At 45.1% G+C, this 26,985-nt stretch overlaps 1 protein-coding gene across 1 annotated transcript; it reads left to right on the top strand.

The window, feature by feature from the left end:
• LOC108500264 (hepatocyte nuclear factor 4-beta-like) lies at positions 1–24,920 on the top strand. Its single transcript, XM_017820993.1, has 10 exons — positions 1–298; positions 5,990–6,161; positions 8,045–8,139; positions 15,572–15,678; positions 17,160–17,315; positions 17,882–17,969; positions 18,782–18,934; positions 20,763–20,999; positions 21,833–21,946; positions 22,968–24,920. The coding sequence occupies exons 1-10, from the start codon at positions 184–186 to the stop codon at positions 23,102–23,104; spliced, it is 1,374 nt and encodes a 457-aa protein (XP_017676482.1). The 5' UTR covers positions 1–183; the 3' UTR covers positions 23,105–24,920.
• Positions 24,921–26,985: the final 2,065 nt, after the last annotated feature.

The raw sequence follows: 26,985 nt of genomic DNA, 5'->3' as shown, positions 1-26,985 counted from the left end.
CTGTGCACACCACAGGGAACGGCCTCGTCCCTTCTCCCCTGGCACGGGGAGGGGACTGTGGGCAGAGCTGGGTAATGATTTGTCATCGCAAGGGCCGGGGTGTCTCTCTTTGCAGAGGAAACCTTGGCCGTGATTGACAGCAGGGCTGTGTTTTGCCGCTTCCCTCGCTGTTGTCAAGTAATAATGAAGCTTTGTCAGTCCATCATGGACATGGATATGCCAGATTATGTGGACTCCTTGGACTCCTCTTACACCATGCTGGAATTCGACAACCTCCGGGTGCTCCCCAATAACACTGGTGAGATTTTTATTTGTTTCCTCTTGAATAACCTCCACTACCTCTGTTGCAAAGCTGAGATCCTGGGAAAGACAGGTGGGAGGTGTGGGGCAAAGGGTGGAAGGGGTAATATTTAAGCAGCTGATCTGTCAACCTGTGGCATCCGTGGTTGTGTTTGGGCTGAAATGCGACTCTTTCGCTTGCCGGTCCCATTCTGAGTTGTTCTTTTCCTTGGTGGGCTGAGCGCCATGTCCTGAAGAGTTTGGCAAATGCTGGTAGAGTTTTTCATGGCACTCCTTAGATCTGTCCCCCTGTATGGCTTATGAGAGGAGTTAATACCAATATTTCTTCCTTCAAATGCGTGTTTCATTCCCATCTATGGCTTAGGTCGATATTTAATCCTCGGGAAAACACGTCGTCTCAAATGACATTTGTCTATGACCGTGTGTCCCGTTTGAGTTGTTCCTAAGGACTTGATCTGAGAAACAACATCCAAATCATTACTTTACTTGTATTTTTAAGGGTTACCAAGATGGTCCAACAGTTTTTATGGCACAAAAGAACTTGGCTGCGAGGCGAGAGTGTTTATAGGCAGAGACTTCCGCTTTGTTCGCAGAAATAAAGCTCATTTTGTGGTGTTTAGTTTTTGTTATTTAGTTTTTGAGCAACCAAAACTACTCTGACATAAAGTGAATGCTATTCTGTGAAATTAACTGCTCACTGTGTAAAAATAAAGGGCATTTTGGTCATATTGCGTGAAACCACCGTGTAACTGAATGAGATCCCAACGTTAACGAAGCCTTTGGAGAGTTTTGGCTGCATTTCATTAAATTTGTTAAGGAGCTTTGTGAAATTAAGATGGGATTTTCATGTTTGCTCATTAGCTGGCTCATCAAAATAAATCAGAGTTTCGGTAGGGCTATTGTCCACAATATAAAATGATTAGACTTATTATTGTGGGACACAGAGGGATAGTAAAGTTAAAAGGTCCATAGAAATTTGAATTTAAGTTTGACTTCAATAAAGCTCTGGCTGTCCCCAACTAAATATATATTTTTGCCAGCTGCAGATAGACTGGTTCTTATTTCTTATCCTTGCAGAAAGGTTTTCCTTTCCTCCTATCCTACTCCAGAAATGATATTTAACACAGATGTTTCTCTTTGTCGCTTGCTGCCGAACAACAAGATGCTTTTCACTTTTTGAAGTGGTACAGATTTCCTCAAAATTCAAAATTGTTTTGCAAATGAACCACGAAAGCCTGTTTGGGGCTCTCTGGTGATTCATGCAGTGGAACTGACAGGTTGAGTCTTTTCTGAACTTTATCGAGATCGGGATTGTGTTATTTGTTGAGCTGTTAATGAGTAACTGGTTCTCTCGGGAACGAGCTGTTTTGAAATTAGCTTGTTTGTCTTGGGTAAGTGTCCTCTTCTACAGTTTGTAAAAATAACTTCAAAAAAGGCCTGAAATGTCCATGCATGGAAATACGTTGCCTACCAGCTGAATTCAGTTCCCAGGGGTAACTCAAAATCACATTTCCCTCTGTAGCTTCAGAAATAATTTAAAATTTGTTAGAATCAGGAAATAATCTCATTTTAGGTACTTTTACAATTATACTGGATTATTTTAAGCCATATTTTCCCCAAGACTTGTGTGTATTTTTTCCCCTACTGAATCTAATGGCAGCTTTGCCCTCTATAAACACGAACGGGAAGGGATGCAATATTTATTGTAATGGATTCAGGGCGGCTTCTTACACTCTGAACAATTTCAAATGTGAAAATTGGAATATTTTCAAATAAGATCATGCTTTCTTGAAACCAACTCTTTCCTTCTTTGGAACATTATCAAAAATTTGGGTTGATTAGTGCTGTGGAGCATCTTGGGTGCTGAGCTTTCTGCTTCAGGAAGCTGCTGTTGGTCTGAGATTTGCCTAGATAGGTGTTTTGGATTTTCCACCTTTAAGTAGCCCATATTTTGCCAAATATTTTGAGACTAATTCAAAATAAAGAATAGAATCCATTATGGGAGGAATATAATAAATTGTCTGGTTTAAATAGAACAGCAAAAGGAAACGAACAAAAATCAACACTAATTCCCTCTCTCCTTTATAAAATATGTGTTGTACTAGCAGAAATTTTCCCATTCTGTACAAACTTCTTTGCTTTACCTTGGCTGGTGTTACAAGCCATATTCTCACTTAGTTTTTATGTGCTGTTAATACCCCTTTCCTCATGCTCTTGTCAGAGTTGTCTCATTTTGCTTAAAATATGAAGCATTATTGCAACTCTGCACTCATTCTTTAGTTGAGGGAGTGTTTTCTCCCACGGTTTTCCTGTTTCAGCACTCAACCACCACACTGATCCTTGGGACTTTGGCACAGGGTTGGTGAAACACCTTTCCCAGCCCTGCTGCTGACCCAATTCAGACCACAAAAAAGCCACCAGAGATGTTCTGGCAATGCTTGGCTGTCTCTCAAGCTGCAGGTTGTGCCTGGGAGGAGCTCTGGCCTTTCTGGCTGGCCTCTTCACCGTTGTTCCTGTAGGATTCGGGAACACTAAATCAAAGCTGTGTTTTAGATCTCAAACCCCCCTTGTATTTGCTAAAAGCTGCTGTAGAAAGCCACTGACCTGCCTGGGTTTCAGTGCTAACCCCCACCCTGCCCTACATCTGTGTGCACAGATTTTGCAATGCTGGCTTTGGCCACCAACTTTGACTGTGTGTGCAAACCCACATTGGGAATCTCTTCACGTTCTAGCCCAGCACGTGGAATTCAGGGATTTCTTAGCTGCAAATTACGTGCACTGAGACTGGCTTGGTTTCCTGGGTAGATCAAAGCAAAAGCCATTCTGGAAAGTATTGCAAGACCATTCTCTTTTATACAATGTGCATCTAGAAGAGATGCAGCCAGTAATACAGCTAAAAGGAAAAGCAGGAATTGACCAGATAACACGAGAACATCCTCACCGTCATTTCCTGTCACTGCAAAACTGGCATCACCATTTCAGCCCTGGTTAGGTAATGACTTACAGACAGAGGCAGCAGGTACCAACAATTGGGATGTATCAGTTGTGAGCTTGGCTGATCCCAAAGCTGGTGAAGCCACTGGGATACTCTCATCAGCATTAGGGATGTAACTCCCAACCTGCACACTGATCATATATAACTCACAAAAAATGTTTGAAATTCAGATTTTTCTGCCAGTGACCCCTGGGACTAGTCCTAGTGAGAAGCCTGGACACAACCACCAGTCCTCAGCTCAGCCTGGGGCCCACACAAGGTCAAGAGGAGTTATGGTCTCTTCATGGAGAGCACAATCACTTGCATCTCTCCAGTGGAAATTCCAGAGGCATTGTGGCATGGCTTAGGAACTGTTCTGTTTACCATGGTGATGAGCATCTATAACCAATATATAACTCTCAACATCCCTTTCTAAGGTGGTGAGGGCAAAATTTGGTTTACTAATTTCCATGGGCCCTCACACACACAGTGCTGATGGTCCTGCCTCCAGTAATACTTGGTTTAAGGCCAGATTTTTAATTTCTTCCTTCTATCAGCCAGCAGCTCCTCCAATGTCTTACACAAAGGAAAAAAAGTCTTTTCTGGTGAGTAAATACTTTCCAGCATCAGGAACTGGAGGTCCATTTGAGACCCAAACTGGATGACCTTGGCTTGATTCCCCTGAAGTCACTAGAGAAAGCACAAGTGGAGCTAAGAGGAAATTGGCCTTCTTATCTTTATTTTTGTTGTGCAATTTTTTAAATGGAATCCAGCACACTCAGCACGTTTGTTTATGGTCATATGCTCCTTCAAAAAATAGATGGAGCAACAGATACACATATGTTTAGCAGTACAGTTATCCTCAAGGGAATATTGTAGTACAGCTCATTTAATACTGAGTTATTAAGTAAAATAAAATGAAGAATCATTGCAAAAAAAACCCTAAAAATCAATGTAAATTACCATTAAGCAGCTCTGACGTAGGCAATGTTCCCAAAGGACCCAAGTGTCACTTACTGACAAATGTCAGAGCTGGGACCATCTTACACAGATTTTGGGAACAAGTGAATCTCAATTTCTGTCATTATGACTTAAGAATGATTTTAATACTGTCATTCTTTCCTGTCATGTTGCTCCCATAATGCTACAACCTACTTATTTATTCATCCATACATCAGAAAGTGAATAAAGACCAAAAGGGATTTTTTTAGGGACTGAGGGGAATTCTGACCTCTGCATTTGTGAAGTCTTAGCTAAAAATGTCTTAGTCTCAGCCTTAGCTAGAAAACTTTCCAGTTTTTGAAAAAATTAAAGCTTTATTGGCTGTATTATTTTTGGGGGGCTTTTGATTACAACTTTCATTGCATAGCAAATATTTTCACTATAAATTTTTGATGTGTATTCATACACAAAAATAGCCTTCTCTCACTCTGTATATACACATGTCGTGTGTGGATTACCCAGGACTATTTTTACACCTTATGGATTAGAAGATTCCCTCTGGGCTGTCCAGACCAGATGACAATTCCTCCCCATTGAGTAATTTTCTCAAAGATTTCTCATTGCTCAATACAACATCAGCTGAGCTTTCCTCATCCCTGCCCATCTTTTCTGTGTCATCCCAGAGACATGTCACGATGTGTCTTTGTGCCTGAGACTTTTCCAAGGTCACTGTAGCATGAGATCAGATCCCCTGGAGTGTAGAACCTGCTCCCAGAGGTGTGATAAATTCATAAAACCATCCTGCAGTGAGTGCCCAGGTCAGGGCAGACTCCACAAATATTCCTCCTCTTGGTGAGATGTAAACACTCATCCACGTCTTCGCAAGTGTCTCCTTATTTTTCCGTCCCCAGGCTGTGCCTCAAATTAGGAGGATTAAGAGGGCAGAGAGTCTGGTGGTTAAAGCCAAGGGAGAGGTTCCAAGGAGAGTCTTCAGCAGTGTGTACACACAGCCCAGGGCAGGCAGGGGCAGAGCTATTCCTGCCCCAAATGAGGGGGTGCAAGTGGAGGACATGACAGAGGGCATTCATATGACCTAATTTTAGGTCCCTAATTTAGAAGGTTGATCTTCTTGCACACCTCTGTTGCTTTCCAGTGGAAAGCAATGAGCTCTTCAGAGGGAATTTCAGAGCAGGAACCAGACTTAGAACTAAAGTGATCCCTGTGGGAGCTGCTGTCTCTGCCTTTCAGCTGCAGAGGAGCTCTCAAGAGCAGCCTTTTATCTCCAACACCTCTGTCATTGCATGAAGCAATTCATCCTTTGTGCCTCTGCTGCCTCTTCTCTGCTTTCTATTTATTCAAGTTAAGGAGTTTTTGTCCATTGTCCTCTGCAGACACCAGCTTTGAACCATATTCTCCAGGTGACTAATTGAGGAGGTGGCTCTCCATCCCTCAAAAACATGTATCTCACATCCAGGTGAGGTTTCTCTAAATCTATCAAAAAAAAAAGTAGTGATAATTGATAAATCCTCACAAGCAGTTAGGGTTAGGCAGCTTGAAATCCCTCTGTTCACCGAAGCAAAGGAAAATGTTGATGGCAGAAGCAAAGCAGCTGAGCTACTCTCAGGGGAGGTTGGGGAGAGCACGACCATCAGTTTGGAGGCTTTTCTCGCGTGTGTGGGGCTGGCTCGGTGCTGTTTGCTTGCACAAAGCACCTTGGCTGGCTCTGGTGTCCATCACAGGGGGGGTCTAATGGTCCCTGTTCTCTGCCCACAGAGGCCATCGCAGCTGAATCAGCAAACACCAACCTGCTCCCCAACGGCGTCAGCTCCCTGTGCTCCATCTGCGGGGACCGGGCCACCGGCAAACACTACGGGGCCTCCAGCTGTGACGGCTGCAAGGGCTTCTTCAGGAGGAGCGTCCGCAAGAACCACGTCTACTCCTGCAGGTACCTGCCCCCGCTGCGACTAAAATGCAATTTCTGGGCGCTGTGAATGATTTGGGGTGGAGAGATCAGGTTGAACGAAGGGGCCACCATGTCAAATGCCAAATTGCCACGCCATGGGTGCCAGCAGTAGGGCTATAGTTTGGTTTGTGGCTGGAGGACAGGGAGATGAGGAGTAAACTCAGTCCTATCTCGTCTTGGACCCTGAGGCCTTCTGTGGTACTGAGAAATCCCTTTAGTGAATTCAGCATCACTGCTTTCCCCATGGTGCAAATCAATGGAAAATCATAGACCTGAGGTTTGACTGGTGTGTAAAATACATAAATACAGGCCCTGAGTGTGGAGTGACACCACGACCTTGTCACAGCCCAGCAAGGGGAAGCCAAAGTGGCAAAGGACAAAGCTCCAGAGATTTCATCTCAAAACCAGTTTTTCTTGATTTTCCCTGTAAAATAGAACAAGCATCCAAGAGTCTGTCACCTCCAAAGCCTCCACACATCCCTCCCCTCACAGCATCTCCATTTTTGTTTTGAAATAAAATAAATGATGTGCACTGACATATCACTGATGATTGTATGATCATTCTGAGAAATGAGCATGGACCAGAGATGATTCACATCCACTTTGGCACAGGTATGCATTTGAGAGGATTTTTTGGCCAGGAGAAGGCTATAAATTATAAATCTGCTATCTTGGTTGACCTTAGGAAAATGGTGTTTATTTTAGCACAGGAGAAAAGGGAAAAAAACCCCAAACCTGAATACACTCAAATCCTTCATCTCTAATTAAAACTTGGAAGTTTTCTTTCTGTTCCAAAGCTCTTCCTCCTCTAAGGGCATTCCAAATTTTTCCAGTGTGAGTCATCCTAATTGTTCAAAATGTTCCTGGTGTCCTTATCACTCCAGGGCACAGCAGCCATGAAAGACACCTGGGGTGACAGCAGTGTCCACCCACATGGTGCCCATCCCATGTACCGTGGGATTCCTGAGGGAGGAGACTACAACTACTACTGGTCTCTTTGGAATTTCAGCTATCAGTCTCCTGGGAGTGGAGTTGCCGCCCCTTCCCAGGAATCCATGAATGTCTGTGATATTTGGCAGCTCAGGGAAGATCCACAGAGTCGAAGCCAAGGAAATGGCCAAGCTTGTCTGCAAGTCCTTATTTGGTGAACTGTGCTGCATTCAGCCCAGCTCAGAGCTCGGGTACATGAAGTAACTGAAAAGTCTTGGGGCCTTTGTACCTTTGGCTTTTAACTAGTCTGGGAAACTGCCCCTTCATTTACAACCTGGGGATGGTCCTGGAGCAACCCCTGTCATCTCCTCTCTGCACGGCAGATTCCTCTTCCATTGCTTCACCCAACATGGCAAGAGCTGCCAAGTCTGCCTGGGCCACCCTTGGAACAGCACAGACGTTCCTAAATCCCCACAGAAATGAGGATGAATTAGGTGACCACGTACCTCAAAACAAGGCCACAGACACAAAGGATTTGTGGTCCATAACGCAGTTATTGTACATGAAATGGGACAGATAACAAGGAAGTCAGACAAACCCCAACACCAAATAGCCAAAAACTGTCTGAAAGTGGGAGATGGAGCTCCTACAGCAGCACAACTCCAGTCACAGTCATGCTTTCACAGCCAAAACCATCCCAGTCCCTGCAGGGTGGGAGGTCTGAAGTTGCTGCGCTCCCAGTCGCTGCGCTGGGGAAGATGAGGAGCTGGGCCAAGCCAAGGTTGATCCAACCCATTTCTTGCAAATCTTTGGCTCTTCTCTAGGTTCATGAAGAAGATCATGGAGTTCTGGGGCTGTATTTGAGGGTGCTCAGTGTGAGGGGGTTGCAGATGCCAGGCTGGTTGCTCCATGTTTTCTTTCCCATCTCCTCCCAGGTTCAGCCGACAGTGTGTGATAGACAAAGACAAGAGGAACCAGTGCAGGTACTGCAGGCTGAAGAAGTGCTTCAGAGCTGGCATGAAGAAAGAAGGTAGGTGCAAAGAGACATTTCCAAACTGCCTGTTGCTGTCTCAGACCCTGCTCCCACTGCAGAGCATTGTGGAGAACAGCAGCAGCCCTGCTTTTTTTGTTGCAGTGAGAGACTTTTTGTTGTGGCTGAAAGCCCCACTTTCCATTTTATCTCAATTTCAGTGAGAGCCTGGTGACATTATTCACTTCTCCTGGGAGGCTGGAAAGTAGTACTGGGAAAGGGATGAGCTTCCTCAGGGTTTGTTTGGTCTCTAAGTACTTTAGAGCAGCAATTTCCTCTCTCCATACCTGCCAGTGTGACTCCTAATCCCAGCTGTGCCAATCTCAGTGAGGATCTGCCATTCTCATAAATGCCATCAGTTGACTACCTCAGATGGTGTGGTCGGCTTGGCTGATGCTTGTGTAGCTTCCTGCAACTCTCAGGGCAAGGTACAGCCTGGGCACGATCCTTTCAGTGCCAGAGCTGGTCCTTGGTGGCACAAGGGCACACGGGCAGCACTTCTGGAGGAGATGACTCAGGTGTCCCCCGAGCAGGGATGTGTGTCAGAGCCAAACCCTTCAGTTATTCTGTCCTCGTGGTGGTTACAGCATGGCCATGAGCCACCAGTAGCACCAGTACTGAAGGGCCAATCCAAACTTGGCCAACGCCTTTTGCTGCACTTCCCACTGGCTGTCTTTAGGAAGGAGGTGGAGCTTTGTAGGTGTGGGTACCAGTGACCATCAAGTACCCTTTCAACACACTGAAGGAAACACTGAGTGTCACAGGGACTAATGCTGAGCATGAGAAAACCCACTCTGTTAACCTGTGCCTATATCCGGCTTCTCTGGGAAAGTCTGGGACCTATCCCAGCATTTCTGGTCCCTGCTCATCCAGTGTCTTCATACTGGGAGAGCGTGGATGATACTGTTTTACTGATTCCAAGCTTTTCGTGCTTGTCCACTGAGTGCTCAGCAAAGTGGGGACCCGACCCACAATGGGTGGTACGTCCCCGTGACGTGTCGGTGGTTGGGTGGTGGTTTCAACACTCTCCACCCTGTATTTGTGCTGTTTTCCAACCCACTGACAGCTGAAAGATGAAGGAGGTAGAAAGGCGCTTGAGAGTTTCTTTCCATGCCACCGAGTTCACTCAAGGGGTGAAATTGTGGTTCCACTGAAACCAAGGGGAAATTTGCCACTCTTTTCTGGTAATTCATAAGATTTCACTGGTGATGAGACAATCTTTCCAATGTTCTGACCATATGTTTTCCTGGAGAAGAGTGTCTTGAAATTTGGCATAAGTCATGGATGTAGCAAAAATGCCTACTGGTTTATTTCAGGAGAAATGGAGTAAATACACCAGATGAAAAAGTAATTAGAGTTTAAATTAATTAAGGCCAAACCAAAGCTGATCTGGTCAATTCTAGATGAGGATAAAGCCAATTGCTGGTGCAGCTCCAGCGCTTGGAAAGGCTGAAATCTGGTTATCAGCTCCATTCTTTGAGCTGAAGCATGATTTTTATTGGGTTTTATGGTAAAAGTTATAAAACCTTGGCTCAGGCCTTCATCACTGATTGCAGCTTGATGGAAGATGACTCATTTCAAGTTCCACATGGTCACATTCTTTGAAACTCTTTTATGAGTGCACAGTCAGGTTGTGTGCTCACAGACTGCTCATGTGTTTGGGAAGGAGGATTTTAAAGCACCTTGAGCAAGTGCTTTGCAGAAATCAGCTTAGCTGACCAGAGCTATATCCCAAGCACGTGTGCAGGAGTGGGAAAGAAATTTTCTTGCACAATTGTGTGCGCAAAAAGAACACAGCTGTTTGCCCTGGGGTGGTTCTAGATTAATATTAAACAGAATTGCAAAGCTTGAGGGAAAAAGAGAAGCCATGCCTTGGATAGAGTTCTATTAGGAGGATACAAATATTTGTACAAAACCTTTTGGCAGTGTGCACAGATCTGTGCTGGGAGGTGGCAGTGGTGACATCCACACTCGCCGTGCTCTGTGAACCAAGAGCTTGACACTCTTTCCCTGGCACATCCCGTCCGAGCCAGCCCCTGTAACAGCAATCAGACTTTCCAGGGTGTGGTAATAGCATTGTTTACCCACGGCAGAGGGGAAGAAGCTGGAAATGATACTTTTCCCAGGGACAATACACCTGGGATGGGGTGAGCCAGGGCTGTGTCACCCTCACACTGAGGGTGCCCCACTGACCCACTGCTCAGTGTCTGTGTGTGCAGTGTTAGAGAACTTACTGTTCCCCAGCAAAACTAACTGATAAACTGCAATTTTGGATCCAGAGTGATCTTTTTTTCCCAGTCTTCCTGTGTTGTAAGACGTGATGTGACGCTTTTGGAACTTTCTTTTGTTCTCTTTTTTTTTTTTTTAATTTCCATTTTGGAAACAATTCTAGTGGATAAGATTTTTCAGGGTGCTATGTAGCCTGGTAGAAGGGAAATTTCTGCCTAAAGAAAAATCCCTGTGATGCAAACACCTGAGCTAGCTTTAAACTGTGTCAGGAGAGGTTTGCCATTTGGGGCAGCTGGGCAGATGTTTAAGAAAATTATCAATAGGATCTTTAGATTGCCTAGTTTGTATACTCTGAATTTGATCCTACCTTAAGAAAGGACCAAGGCTGCCCCACACATGAGACACACCTTCAAGCTTGTGCATTGAGATGGGACTCAGGTTCCATTAGTGCCAGCAAGACCAAGATAGGGCCTAAACTTGAGTCTTGTGGAAAGTCCAGTCCTCAGACTTCTTAGAAATTAGCTCATTCAGGAACACTCCTATCCCAATTACTTTTTTGGTGCCAGGAATTCACTTTAACATCAATCATCAGAACTGGGACAAGGGGAGAGCAAAAGGCTTCCCTGAACACAAACCCCTTCTGGTCTCCTGAAACACCTCTAAGATGAGGATTTAAGATTTTTACAGAGATTCCATCCTTTATCCTTATTTTGTGGTTAGGGCCAGGACTGTGCCACAGGGAGGTCTGGGTGCTTGGGGGATTTTCTGGCTGTTCTCCCTGGTTTTCTCTCTTTGCACGGAAGGTTCGATTTCCATTGTCTTGCTCAATGCTACGGGACAGGTTTGTGGTCACTACAACACCAGTGTCTGAGGGGAACACCAGGTACTTAAACACACAAAGGAAACGGCAGGATACTATTTTTAGCATCTCACTGAGATCATGTTTGACCTTGAATAAATTAGCAGGATGTGATTTCTCAAGTGAGCCAGGTCATCTCCTCACATGGAGCTGAGTGAAAACCTGGAAGCCATTTGAAATGGCAGTACTGCACTGTCAGGATTCAGTTTGCTGGTGGAAAAAAAAAGAGGGGTTAATATTTAACCCCTCATCCCCTTCAAAGTAATTTATGAATGTACATGAACTCCTTTAGTTTCATGCAGAAGTAAAAAGAATTATCGTATCACTTACTGCCACAACACAGTGGAAGGATATGTGGCTATTTTTTATTTATTTTTGTGAAATTGGACAGGTTTATAAGACAGTTTTATTAGTGTTTTGAAGGACCTCTGTCTTGTTTCATACCTTTTGTTTACACATTTCTTCTGCCAGCTTTCAGAAACTGGGACTGCAGTTTATTGCAAAGAAGGATGGAAAAGATAAAGGATCTTCTCCACCTGCATTAGTCATAAATCACCCCAAAACCCATGAAAGGATTAAATGTGTGTGTACCACTGGGATTTATTTGCGAATAAAACATACCACACCTACAAAATCTGAGGCAGTTTGGGGAAAAAAGCTTATTTGTGGATATAAATTAGTCAGGCAGCAGGAGGAGTAAATCTGTTGGTGGAGACAGAAACACTGTGAGCACCAATGAATGCCAGCACTGCACAGGGCACTCGCACCTCCCTCCTCCTGCACTCTCCCTATGCCATTTATTAATACATTCCCAACTCCCCCAGCATTAAATGAGGATGTTTTTAGTGGAATAATAATGGAAACACTAATTCCCATATAGGCAGGGCTTTAACCTCCACAGTTGCCGTGGAAAGTTACTGGTTTGCTGCTCTCCCCTTCCAGCCAGTGCCTGTGCCCGTATTTATTGGACTCCCTGGAGGCTCCTCATCCCAGGCTCTGGGATGGCAAAGCAGCAAGGACACATTGTTTGGGGCACAGGGGGTTGTTGCAATGCCACAAACACGCCGCTGTTTGCTCAGAGCCGCCCGCGTGTCCCACAGCCGGTCCGGAATCCTTCATGTGCTCCTGGCAGGAGGGTCCAGCCTTGCTCTGAACAACAAACCCCCTCCGAGGGCTCCTCTACGTCACAGGGAGAATATGTTTGTTTTTCCATCTCCTTCCCACAGTCAGGATGTGCTATAGCAATGACAATTCCCTGGAGGGAGACATGGGCATCATCTCACCCTCTCTTCCCTTCCCAAGGGGAAAGCCCGGCTTGGGGCCACACTGTCCCTGCCCAGATCATGGTGGGGACTCACAACCACTGACGTCCCCTTTTGTGGGACTGCAGTGGCCCTTCACAGTGTTTATTTGCTTTGGGAATGTGCAGAGGACAAGATTAGGGGGAAACAAAAAACGAGGAGCAAAGTTTTTGCCAGAAACATACTGGAAACGGCAGCTCCTGGGAGTCAGTCAGTCAGCACTAGAGTTTTAGTCTTTCCTTCAAGTTTGCCAAGTTTTACTGATGCAAAGCCAAGATCACACCTAAGCCCAGCACCCCCAGGGCCAGCACGTCCCTTGTGCCCTCCCACTGCCTCACCACAAGTGACCTATCCCTTCCTTTTTACAAATACAATAAATATAGCAATATAATTACCACACAGTAATAGATTAATTTTTGTGGCAGGTAAAACATTAACTCCCTCCCATTCGTATCTAATTCCATCACGTCTTGGGTACTTTCAGAGATAACACCCAAATCACCTTGAGAAAGTTGGTCTGTACCATCCACTTACGCTTGAAGATTGAGCTTATCAGAGCATGAGGGAAGCACTGAAATATGTGCCATAAAAAGATCTGGAAGAAAAACAGGCTGAGGCTTCTTAAAGGAGTCTGTCACTGGGGACCAGGTCTGCCTGGGTCTGTAGGGCTTATGTAAAATAACATGTGTAACTCAGTTGGAAAGGCAAAATTTGTACCTTTTCTTGAAAGTGGGCAAAAAGAGCCGCATTAGCCCCTGGGAGCTACATGGGGGAGCATCTGATATGAAACCAGGTGTAGAAGCTTGGGTGGGGACTTTCCAAAAAGTCAGTGATGACACAGGTTTGGTCAGGCTGAGCGCTGGGTGCTGCTGCCCATCTTCCTGGTGTCCCAAGAGAAGCCATGAAGGGTTAATCCATTCCAAAGATTAATCATAGCTTGTGATTCCTATAACCACCCTCGCCTTCAGGCTGGTGAGGGTCCTTGGCTGAACACCCCCCATGCACAGGGAGGTGCTAAGGTGGGTTAGTGGAGCTTCCCGAGGGCTGTAGTTGTTTTTTCCCTAAATTGATGACTAACTGCTTGTAAAGGCTCCAGGAATATGTCTGTGTGTTGTCTCTGTCACAGATCAATGTACCCATCCAGCCCCTCACAGGCAAGGTTGATTCTGAGGTACAGAGTGGTTTTGGTGGCTGGAGCCCAGCAGACCCCCCCAGGCACAGCCAGGTCCTGACTGACAGCAAGGCTGAGCCCCAAATCTTGGAAAATAAATACTCCTGCCGATAAGGGGAGATATTGATTTCTGTCACTGCTGCTTGTTTTCTGCCCTTTCGCTTTGTTGGCCTTTCATCAGAGGCTGGTTAGGAAAACAGAGCAGCAGTTGGACACGAGCTGACAAAAACCCACCTTCCCCCTCCTTGGGCAAAACGGTGCCCACGTTCCCCCTTTGCAAGAATTCCCAGGAATGAGTCCTGTGCAGAGTGATGCTCTAAAACAAGACCCAGCAGCGAGGCAAAGTCCCAAAAGAATGATGGCAACATGATTTTGTTGACCCTGAAAAAAAAAAAAAAAAAATCATTCCTGGAAAAATCTTCTCCAGTGGCCACTTTTGAGACAAAACCACAGTGTTTTACACTCAAGGGGTTAAAGCACAGAGTGAGTCGTGCTTTGACAGCTTTGTCTGAGTCACTCCTCCTAAATAAAACCAAAGGAGTCTGGAATTGCTGGAAGAAGGAGGAGGGATGTGTTGCACTATCACCACATGCTAAATCTTCTCGCTCCCTCTGCTTTAAGGACCTGACAACTGCCTTTCTGAGCTGTAGCAAGATGTCTGAGCTGCCAGGAAAACACCAAGTCTGTGTTCAAGCTCCTTTCCCCAGCCCTGTGTGCTGCTGGACAGAGGCAACGGGGCTTAGGGGAGAAACCAATGCTGAAAACAGATTGGACTGTGCCTAAATTCTCCTTTTTTTCTCTGCTGCTGTGTTATTTGATGGCTGCAGTGGAGGCGAGGCAGCTCTTGGAGCCTTGTGTTGCAAAAATAAGCTGCTGAAGTGCAATCCATGCCTTCTGTTCAGTGTGCAGGGCTGATGGAGAAGGGGCTGGATGGGCTTTGTGCTTCAGGGACAACGAAGGTTTAAAGGGTGGAATGGGTCTCAAAAATCAGTGTTTTTTCAAATTCACTCTGGCATGGTCATAACTTTCTGTCTGCAAACAGCTTGGGCTGGTGTTCACTCTGCTGTGGTCCCTATAGTGTGCCCATGGTCTGCAGTACCACTGTTATTAATAGTTTGGGACACTCTGAGCTGATTTCCAGCTCATTTACAGGGGTTTGCAGAGGGTGGCAGCTGGGCTGGGGACAAACCCTGGCTTGGTCTGTTCCCCAGCATTGCTGTCAGGGTTTCAGGCTCACTGGAATCAGCAGCATGAAGGGCAAGCCTGAGGAATGGTTTTGAGGGGGAATCAGTGAATTTAAGTTTCCTTTCTTTGGACCTTGCTTAATGAGTCACTTTTCCTGCTGCCCATGAGTGGTGGAGATGTCCCCTGGGACCACCACCTGTGATGCCTCAGAGGCAGGGGACATTTCAAGGCTGCTTTGAGATGGGATTAGAGTGAGTTTTCCAGTGCTGACATAAGAGGAGCTGCAGCCTCAGGAGCATCCTGCTGCACTGGGAGCTCAGGGGAGGAGTCCTTAGTGCAGACATGGCAGAAAGGGTATCAAAGGCCAGGGCTCCAGCACTGTGGGTGCACTGCCAAGTGAAAAGGGTTCACACTAAATCCCTAAACTCCCCCTGAGCTGCATCAAACCCAGTGGGAGCAGCTGACAGCCCACAGGTGTTGCTCTGACTCCCAGATGGCCTCATCTCCCTCTCGGGCTTGGTCTTCTCCCTCCCTCAGAGCCTGTTTAGTCTTATTCCAGCATCCAACAAGAGTGGAGTGTCTTGCAGGTGCTAAAGCCTTGTCCACTCCTGTTTAGGCACCACAAGGAGCAGCAGCCATGGGCTGTGGGGGGAATTTTCTCACCACCACTGTTCACTCTCTTCCCAGCCGTGCAGAACGAGCGTGACAGGATCAGCATCCGCAGGAGCAGCTACGAGGACAACGGCTCCCTCTCCATCCACGTGCTCACCCAGGCTGAGGCCATGGCACAGCAGGTATGACATGTGGGGACAGCCCTCCAAACGTGACCTTCAGCTATTCCAACCCACTAAACCATCCGGGTTTTCTACCTTTTGAGGTGGAATTTCTAATCCAATTTTTTGTTTTCCTGTGTGTGTTCAGCCTTTGCCATGGTTTGGCAGCATGTTCTTTACCATTAGGCATTTATTGTAAGAGAAAGGCAGTTAAAGAACAAAGGAACTTGTATTTTAAGTTGTTGAAGGAAAGGGTCTCTCTTTTTTTTTAAAGTTTTACAATTCAGAAAGTGAAGTTGAACAGCTACAGAGAAAAAAAGAATCCTCTTCATAGTCAAATGATTCTAAATTAAAAAGAAAAGAAAACAATCAAAAATCCTTATCAAGTTCTTTGGGAAAGAGAAAAGGAGGAAAAAGTCTAAGGAAAGCCCAAACAGCTAATGTTGCAGTTTTTACAATTACTCATATCCTATGACTGAGGTAAAGGTAATCCTGAGATTGAGGAAGCAAGGTAAAAATGAGCCAAAACTGGCTTTGGATCTTCTTTCTGTCCTTGGATGGCTCTTACACAAACCCACAGGGAAGAAAATGCATTAGAAAAAACTGACAGGAAAAATCCTTGGTGTGTTATCAGGGTAAGATACCCTGTTGCCTTTGAGGTGTGAGGAACAAAGCTGAAATTCCAGGGTTTAGGGATGTTGCAGACCCTGGGTCCCCTATTCCCTTATCCTAAAAGTTTTGCTGCACCCCTAAAAACTCCTGGCATTCACATGGAAGTTTATCCCTCCTTGCTGCACACTCTGTCCTGCTCCAAACATAACGTTTCCCTCATGGTTGATTGTATCTTCTCTTATAACTTCTTTATCAGGGTAAGAATTTTAGGGTGGAAAAACAATGTGAATAAAATCACTGGGCTTCAGCTAATGCTGATTGCTTTTTCATTTCATGTTCCACCATGAATTTCACCCTGAGTGTCCTTTAAATTCTTATGCAAATACCCTTTTTCCACTGAAACATATGGTCCAGATGTTGCGTATTACATGCAGCAATGAGTCCATTTCCTTCTCAAAAATGATGTTTTAACCCTCCCACCCCCAAGCAGCCCTTCAGAAATCAAAAAGGGTGTTTTGTGTCCCAGACAGTAACTTGGAGGAGAAAGGCTGGATGCGTTTCATACATTTGGCTGGGTTAAGTGATTGATAGGAAGCTGAGCCCTGATGCTGCTAGGAATGGGAATATTAATGAGATTTTGTCCTGAGCCGGCCTGGAGAGCGGGGAGGGAGGGAGGCGGAGGAGGGAGGGGAGTGTGTTGGGACTGAGCACCACCTCGTGGAGGCTGCACCAGGGGCTGTGCTTGGATAGGACACTCTGCTGAGCACATGGGTGTGAAACCACAACGGGAAACGACTTGTCAAGGGCCTCATGAGGATGAATTGCTGCTCTGGAGGGTGGGAAAGCAGCTTTGATCTGGTCCCAATGCAGCTGGGTTGTTCCTCTTCCAGTATTTATCCCTGAGCCCGGTGCACAGCACGGACATTGCCATGAAGAAGGTTGCAACCATCAATGATGTGTGTGAATCCATGAAACAGCAGCTTCTGGTGCTGGTGGAATGGGCAAAATACATCCCAGCGTTCTGTGAGCTCCCACTTGACGACCAGGTAAAATGCAAAAGCCTTTTCTCTGCAAACCCACTGCCTTTGATAGGAATTCCCAGCCTTGGATAGGAATTCCCAGCTGTACCTTTCAACAGGAGAATCTGACATTAACATACAGATCACCCTATGCAGAGCAATAAACTAACAGGAGAGAAAGAGTAATGAAGGCCAAAGGATCAATTAAAAATAACCTGAGTAGCAAAGTCCCCTAAATATAATAGGGTTGGTCAGTCCAGTCTGCAAAAGGACCCAGTCAAAGAAGACTGATTTTCCCTTTACTGGTACCTGGCAGCTGAATGTAAAAGCTGTTTATTTCCTAAGAACTCAACTAACTCAAGCCCCTCTTTGCTCTTTTAACTGAAAACAACTTCTTATTTAGTTTGCTGTGAATGTAGCACTTCTCAAAGTGAACATATTCTGATATTTTCTAACTCTTAATAGTACTTTATCTGTAGATCTGACATATCTAAGCAAACTCCAAATTTGACTTAATTAAACAGCAACATCTCAGCACCCCTTTCCCTGCTTTTTAAATATAATATTATGTCTTTCTTCTGTGCCCTCTCCAGGTTGCCTTGCTCAGAGCCCATGCAGGGGAGCACTTGCTCCTCGGGGTGGCCAAGCGGTCCATACCATACACTGATTTTCTGTTGTTAGGTAAGGTAGTGAAATCCACCCCTGCTTTTGTAATTCACTCCCCCAAGTCATTGCCAAGTATTCTGCCTACCTGAAATCCCCTCTCCTGGGCATGGTCTGCACACCCGGGATGAGACTCAGTGCTTGGGAAGTGTCTGAAGAAGCGTAAAAAGCAGCCAGAAAATTCAATGGGATTTTTATAAATCTTCCCTTACTGCTTTGAAATTGTGGATGAGAACCCCCTCAGTATTTAAGTGGTATCTCAGACTGTGTTGCCTTATTTTTGTAACTGAAATTGCTAAGACACAAGCAATGAGGTATTTGGATATCAGTCCTTAAAGACTTAGCAGAAAGGTCTATTAAAAATTATAGTGCACATAGGTATTGCCTTTTCATGCAGCTCTCTGTCACCAAAACCACGGGTGGGATTGTTCTTGGAAAAATGAGAGTGTGACCTTGAAAGCCACAAACTAAAGAAAAGAAGGAGGGATATATTTGTTTAAAAAAAACCCCACACCAAAAATAAAGATGCAACACTGCTCACAAACAGGTGCTCGATATAAGAGAGGGTAAAGCAGAGCAGAACGTGGAGCAGGCTTTGTGTGCAGTGTGGATGCACTGACATGTGCAAATGAGATAATTAAGGACCAAAGAATGAGATCCATGGCTTGCTTCTCAATTGGGGATCAGATCAGGAAGCTGCAGACTGGAAATCTGCTGCAAATGGGCACCGGGACTAGCTGGCAAACAGGCCTTGGGGTAACTGCAGGCTGAGACAGTGTCTGCAGACCTAGAGCCAACATCTAATGGTGAGTTTTTTCTTGTCTCCCCAGGGAATGATTTCATCATCCCAATGCACTGCCCAGAATTGGAAATCGCTCGTGTGGCCACCAGAATCCTGGACGAGTTGGTGAAGCCCTTGCGGGACATCCAGATCGATGACAACGAGTACGCCTGCCTGAAAGCCATCATCTTCTTTGATCCAGGTGAGCTTCCTCCTGACTGCCAAGATGGGCTTGGAGAGGAGTTGAGGGACCTCCAATAACCAAGAAAACCCCTTGGCAGCAGCTCTGCATTTCACCCTGCCTGTGCTGTAACAGCCAGTGCTCAGCAGTGCAGTCAGAAGTGACCTATTCCTGAGTGTTTTGCTGTTCAGCAAGTTAGAACTCCAGCCAGGCTAATGTGCAAGACTGCAGGCCCTGGAGGAGTTTGGCTGCTTCACTACCTTGGCTTTGGGAAAGCCCATCAGCCTGAAATGCAGGAGATGACTATTAAGGACATATATGCCTGTAGTGAATTATGTATAAGCAAAGTGAGTCAGCAGAGCAGCAGTGGAGCTCTATCAGGGTCCAGAAAGCACCATTAAAAACCACAGAGAGCTGGGCTGGTCAGGGCACCCAGAAATATCAGGAATCTGCTAATGGATGTTGCTGGCAGCCAGCACTAGCCCAGGGCAGGGCTGATCCACACAGGACAGAGAACAGGGAAGCACAGAGGCAAACAACAGCTTGTTTTGAAGCTTTGCTGTATCCTCATTCCAGAGGCCTGGGGGTTCTGTCTCAGCCCAGGCTCTCCCCAGGCACTGCTGCTTCTACAGCACACAAACAACCTCTTCTTGCTACAGCACTGGGGGTCCCTTCATTGTGTGCATTGCCCTGGAGCTCAGAGAAGAGATAGGGGAACAACCCCAAGCCCAGAACAATGCCCTTTTATCCTTGGCATCTATTAGCATGGAGAAATTAGAGTATCTTCTAGTAATTATTGTTTTCTGCTGTGTTTGCTGATTCAAAACCAAGGTCCAGGAGTTTTAGAAACACCACAAACTTCAGCTCTCCAAAGAGTGAACAGAGTGAGGGTGGTATTAGCAAGTTGAGTTTGACAAATCACCTTCTCAGCTGATCAGTGTCTCTGTGCAGCTTAAGATCAATGTGACAGTGAGGAGCTGAGATTTCAGCTGAAAGGAAAGCTGAAAGGAGCTTCTGTGAAGCTCTACAGAAGTGAAGTTCATTCATGCTAACAAGCAGGCACGTCCTCAGAGCTGCATGCTGACATGTTAACCACTTTATCTCATCTCTTGGCACTATGATCTCTAAAACGTGGTGCCTGTGGTTTCTTTGTAGACAGTGAAGAAAATGGTGCAGTGATCCAGAAATTTCAGTTTTAGATACCAGCAGAGACAGCAGTGGAAAGCTGTAAATCTCAGCACTTCACCCTTACCCAAAGTCACATTTACTTGCTTGAGCAGAGCTGGACCAGTGACCCATGAAAAATAGGACTGACCACAGGTCAAAGACAGGAGAGCGAGACAAGAACCTGCTGCTGCACGAGGTGTAATTACAACATATACAGGCACTAAAACTGCATGGATTTAGTGGTAGTAGTTGGAACTCAAAGTTTTCAGGGGAAAATTTGGGGCCCCCCAAAAATTTAACTTCGTATCATTTTTCCCTCTTGTTTGGTTGGAAAAATAATTATGGTTTAACTTCTGAATCTTTCCTCTTTACTAATGGCAGTTGGCAGACATGTCCACTTCAACCAAGCTTCTATTTTCTTACTGTTTCCCTTCAAAGTCTCCTCAAATTATCGTGTCTCCTCAAATTATTGTTTCCCCTCAAATTACTATTTCCCCTAAAATTCCCCTTACTGCTTCCCTATTCCACGTGAGATATCCCAAGGCTAATCTATCACCTTATATTGGACTCTGTCAGAGGATCACTTGCATCTCATCCTTTTCCCTCTGCAGAGCCTGACTGACAGGGCAACGCTTCTCTGCTTACACAGGCCAGCAATTAACTTCCTTTTCCCCCTCCCCAGACTGCAAAGGCCTGAGTGAGCCCGGGAAGGTGAAGAACATGCGCTTCCAGGTGCAGGTGAACCTCGAGGATTATATCAACGACCGCCAGTACGACTCCCGGGGCCGCTTCAGCGACATCCTGCTCCTGCTGCCCCCCCTGCAGAGCATCACCTGGCAGATGATAGAGCAGGTCCAGTTCATGAAGCTCTTTGGAGTGGCCAGGATCGACAGTCTGCTGCAGGAGATGCTGCTGGGAGGTACGAACACTGCTGAGGAAGGACACCAAAGCTGGATTATCTCAAAGCTTTTGTTTACAGGGCTTTGTGCCCGGGCTTGTGTCTTCTGGAGGATGTGGGGTAGGGAGAACAGGGATGGTTTTAAACTAAGAGTAGGCTTAGATTTGAAATTAGGAATAAATTACTGTGAGGGTGGTGAGGCACTGGAACAGGTTGCCCAGAGAAGCTGTGGCTGCCCCATCCCTGGAAGTGTCCAAGGCCAGGTTGGGTTTGGCCCCGAGCGACCTGATCTAGTGTCCATGGCAGGGGGTTGAAACTAGATGATCTTTATGACTTTTCCAACCCAAACCATTCTATGACTCCATGAATTGTGGCTTGAACATGGGTCTCTCTTACTCCAGTCCAATCCCAGAGCCCTTTCTTTCCAGTCTAGCTCTAAAAATCTGAAAAGGTTTATACTCTCTGTGGTGTGTCACCAGTGGGGTACTTGACTTTTAGGCCTTCCACCAAGCTGAGGCAGTTTGCAAGAAGACAACACACTTTTTGTTAGCAACATGCAGAAGTTATAACTATATGGGGAACCCTGATAAGAGCAGCAATTGGGACACACACACAGACAGAAGAACAATGTGGCTGGATATTAGTTGAAAGCCCAGACATCCCAGGAGGTTGTTCCTAGACAGTGAGAGGCTGAGAGCAAAGAGGGCAGCAGAGCAGGAAGGAAGCAAAGATGAGCCATTAACCTTCACCCACAGAGGTCTTCCACATCCTCTCAATAAAGAAGATTTAGCCCAGAGCATCTGGTTTCTCAGTAACTATGCAAAGAATGATGTCTTTTCCCACTTCCTCTGCAGGAACCACCGTTGATGTCCAGTACCAGTCAGGACCTCCCAACCTCAACCTGGAACCGCTGCCAGGACACGTCCTCCAAAGCAACATGAACTCTGTGATTCACACAGCTCCAGACCGTAGGTGTCCATCTTCACATTGTTACTGTCAGCATAACGAAGGGGCTGGGCAGGAGTAACAGTTAAGAAAAAGATACTTAAGTTTATTTATATGAGAAAAAGTTCACAGCCCCTCTGGCTGACTCCTTTACGTGCTTCCAAAGAGAAACTGGGATTTTCACATGGTAGCATGATCCAGAGAGATTTTGAGATGTTACTAAAACATTACAAGGTAGAAAAAAAAAAAAAAAAGAAATCAAGATTGGGGACAGTGTGTTTCTATGGTCGTGGGCAGCACTGGGAAATGCCACAAAACAGGACACAGGGTTATTAGTGGCAGGAGTTCCCTGTGTAAAGCTGGTTGTTGTCAAACTGAATACAAGACTATCTTCAACCACCCTGGGCACTGCTGCCAGGCTATGGCTGTTGGTTAAGGCATTTGTCCACTGGAGGACCATGCTGTTAAAAAAAGAAAGTAGAACAGCAGTTGTAATTTAACAACTGCTGTCATGTAATCACAATGTCTTGCACAGTCTCCTTCTGCCAGTTACAATCATATACCTCTTGTAGTGTATTTTTGTTTCTTGTAGGGTATTTTTGTTTCTTGTTTCTTGTAGTGTATTTTGTTTCTCTGCCATATAAATGTTGACATCATGTATTTTAGGTTGTGTTTATTTAGTGTTTTTTAGGCCACCTTACAGCCCAGGTTAGGGAGATGCTGTGTTCTGGAAATGCTGTACAGTGGCCTGCAGGTTGAGGTCTCTTCTGAGGAGAGGAAGGATTGAAAAGCAGTTGCAGGCATCTCCCAGGTTCAAAATACTGAGAAGAGTTGGCACGTGCTTATCAGCCCACCCTGTGCCTCCTCACAAACCAGGAAGGAAGAATATGCCAGAACATGCCTGAATTTGGGAGGGATCCCCCTGCCCCATCCCCCAAACTCCTGCTCCTTGGTTCATAGTATGGTTTGCTGACATCATTTGGGCTCTGCTGTACTGAACAGCATCCAAGTCCACATTAATTCTGTTTCTTTTCTCTCCCACAGCATCTCCTGAAACGTCCCTTCCATCTCCTTCTACAAGCACAGGCAGTGAAGACTATAAACTAGGCCCTAGCGCAGGACCCAGCGCCGTAGCACAGCTCTTGCCTCAGACAGTGATGCCCAAGCAGGAGATTTTATAGGGAGAGGTGGAAGGAGAAGCTGGGAGCAATGTGGAAACCATGCTGACAGTGAAACAGGCCCTTTCTCTTTGCAGAGGCAAAGCACAGCACCCCCCTGCCCGCGGCCGGACCCGTCGCTCACAGCCTGTCCCGGCCGTGATTCAAGCACCAGGTCCCAGCCTGCAGCAGCATCCTCACCTTGGGAATTCCCACCACCTTTGCACAAGGGATTGGAGTTCATGCTCTTCCCAGCAGGACCAAGAGTGCAAGCTCTTTGGAGCAGGGCTTCCGATTGCGTTTGTTATCGCCTTGCTTGGTGCGATCACGACCCTTTTAAAGCCTTCAGCCACTTTCTTCATCCAAACAAGTGCCTTGCACAGCTCCTGGTAATCACTAACATGTACAGCGTGTCCTGAATTGGTATGGAAAGGTCTATTCCCATCAAAAATTTAATTACACTCCCTTCTCCTGCTGCATGTTAAGCTTTAGGAACATCTTCATAACCTTTACCAGGCCAAACGTTTCTTATTCCACACAGAGGTGCCTTGTTCCACACAGGCCAGCCAACATTTAATGCTGGTTAGTTATTATTTATGATCAGGAATGCCAACATTTTGTCATTTTCCATTATTTCCAGTATATGTGGAGCCCAGTTGTAAGTCATTTGATGGACCTTCTATTTTGTGAGCACTTCTAACACAGCTCCAAGAGGGCAGCAAGGATCTCTGCCCCACTCCGTGGCTGCTGGTCTGGGAAACCCTCAGCTCAAGGAGCTGTTGCCTTACCCAATCCCTGCTTTATGCAACACACATAACAAAAAATGCCCCCAAACACATTTTCCCTGTACACAGATATGATTTTGCTGTAGTTTCCTGTTTCTTTGTAGTATCTGCAACCTAAACTTCAGAGCTTAAAATTAGCCAAAAAAAGGAAGAGGCAGATCTTCCGTGAGTCACTTAGAAAAAATTGTTTATATTTAAAACATTAGGTGTTTCTGCACTTAATGTAAAACTTAATAAGGGGTAGGTGGCCAACCATTAACCATGTTACAACTGGTTAAATAAGCCCAACCATGACTGTACAGCCTCAAGTGTTCCTAAAACCTGGTATTTGTGTTGTGGAGTGGATTTCAATGAATGGGACTTCATTAGAAAGCAGAGTATCAGAGTTCTACAAAACTTATGCTCATTTGTACAATGACCTCTGTCAGACAGCTCTGGAGGGAGCAGGAGTGGCCACACTGAACATTAGGACATGATGGAAAACTCTTAGTGCTGTCCCACTGGATAAAATCCCAACCCATGCATGGCCTTGTTCATGGCAAAACTGAGATGATGGTGCCCAGTGGTGGCTTTTTGAAGCACTTGGAGCTCCGTGGGGGAGAACACCATGGAAATGGGATCTTATCAATTCAAAGAGAACTTGAGAGGAGCATCTGAACTTCCACTAGAAGTGGAACATTGAGTATTCATTCCTTGGGGAGATATTCAGTGTTGTCCTTCTACAGCACCAGAGAGATCTGAAAACCATCAAAGACTGGGTTGAATTTCACCTGGATCACAATGTTTTATTTTTCTCCTGCCTGTGATGAATTTGATCTGACATTATATGCTGATAACTTCCATTTGAAACAGCTCTGTCTGGAAAGCAGGTTCCCCTGGAAGCATTCCTGCTGCATGACAGATGCAACTGCACCGAGCCAACATTGCTCCCAGTTCCTCCAGCAGGTCGATTACATTCCTTTTCAAGACATTAAATGTACATTTATACTCGTTAATGGTAAGAAAATAAGTCTAGGGGGGAAATAAATTCCATATTCTCATATTTCATATGGACAGTTTGCCTTTTGTCTTTCATTCAAAACCCTTCCCGAGGTTCTCCACTGATTTCTCCAATGCAAATAGCTTTGGGAATTATTTTTCATAAAAAAGAATCATCTATGGCTGCAAAGCCCAGCTTTCACTGAGACTGATGGAATTAACCATCTAAGATATTATAGAGGAAAATAAAGTTGTCCAGGAACCAGTGGATAACAGATTCAGCCCCCACTGTTCAGCTGGTTGCAGCAAGAATAATTTACTCCATTAAGGCCCAAAATAGATTCACAGCAAAAACCCCTTTCTGGCTTCCCTATGTCAAACCCCACTCTAAATCAAACCAGTGTTCTTATGCAAACATACCTTGGAAGTGACTATTTCATTTGATTTATTAGAATCATGATTTTGTTCACAAAAGGGGTTCCAAGCCATTATTTAAGAATATTCCAGTGGCTGGGCAAGATGCCACTGCTTATGAGAATGGTGCATGTCAGGTAGTAAAGTCTTACCTATTTCTAAGTTATCTGTTTCCTTAGCAATTATAATATTGGGCTTCATTAACAATGAATTTAGATCTTACATTAACTTTATCTTGCACTACAGTATTAAAGAGAAATTGCAGCAATATTTTGGAGGTGCAAAGTTTCACTTATGTTATTAAGACACTAAGCCTGTGATTGCTTTGATGCCTCTTGGCTGTTTCCCAGAGCTCTAATTGGGTATGACAAGAGGGATGTGCTTTACAGTAGCACATGTGCTACTAGAACACAGTTGGGAAAGGCTAAAATAAATTAAGACATTCAGAACACACACTCACACAAAAAAAAGAGTGAAAGAAGCAAAATAAAAAATTAATCTCATCAATGAAGAAGCACCAACTCACATTAAACCACAAAGTACATCACATGAACTGACCTGTAACTCTGTTCAGAAGAGTAACACTTAAAAAATATACAGAAGCAGTGCTGGTGCACTTTGTTTTAGTGTTATTAACATATTCCATCATCATTTTACAGTCCAGTTTCTGTATTTCAAAACCCCTTAAGCCACTTTCCTTCTCCAGTAGCATTAAATACATTCACAGATGACCACGGTACCAACAGAAAGAAGTGAGAACAATTGTAGAAACACAACATTTGTGCACAGGAGGACATAAAGTAGCCCATAAATGAACTGCTGCTTGCCCAGGGTTCACGAAACAATATCGACGTTACTACTGGAAATTAAACAAGAAAATAAAAAGGAGATAAATTGGCAGGATCCATCTGCAGAGACGTCTGTTCCCTTTGGAGAGTAAACAAGCTCTTCCCTAAAATATATGTAAACACAGCCCAGCCCGACTGTTGTGGCACACAAACATCATCAAATCATTAACCTGCTTATAAACACAAGCAGCACTGGCACAAAGTCTGTATTCGTGTCTTTGGAGCTATTTTCTCCATAGAAACAGCAGTGTAGAAAAGTGTGATATCAGACCCAGAAAACATATCCCAGTATTTTTTAGAATTATAGCAAATGGGAAATAAACTGTTTCCAGTCTCTCCATCCTTCACTGTTGGAAACCTTGTTCCTCTCACCCTTATGGGGTGGACACTTGTGAGCTGCTCCTCTCTAACCTGCACCTGAAGCTGCAGAACCAGTGGAAAAAGCCAACATTTGCACAGAGAAACTGGGGAATCCAAACCTGTATTTTACACAAATACCTTGGAAGTGCAAAGCCTGAAATACCACGCTAAGTTTTCCCATGTTTTCCCACTCTCCTCGTACAAACAGGGATGGAACAACCTTTAAGGTCCCTTCCAACCCAAACCATTCCATGGTTCTATAACAAGATGCAGGAAAGGAAATGCCCAAGACCTAAGCAGGGTAGTGCAGCTTAATCCCCTTAATAAGCAGAGAAGCATCTTTAATTTGGAGGAATATCACCTGTCACTTGATATAAATAAATACAAATTACAAGCCAAAAGATGCAAGACAATTACCCTGAAGTTGTTCAGCCTAAACACATGTGAATATGAACACAGATGTGCAAAAAAGGTGACATATAGAGAAGTTAATCAACTAAGACTTCAATTCATTAGTTTA

This window comes from Lepidothrix coronata, unplaced genomic scaffold (genome assembly GCF_001604755.1).
Source record: "Lepidothrix coronata isolate B3197 unplaced genomic scaffold, Lepidothrix_coronata-1.0 Scaffold87, whole genome shotgun sequence".
NCBI classification, from domain to species: domain Eukaryota; kingdom Metazoa; phylum Chordata; class Aves; order Passeriformes; family Pipridae; genus Lepidothrix; species Lepidothrix coronata.
The sequence above is the reverse complement of the archived record's forward strand: the minus strand, read 5'-3'. Positions and strand labels throughout refer to the sequence as shown.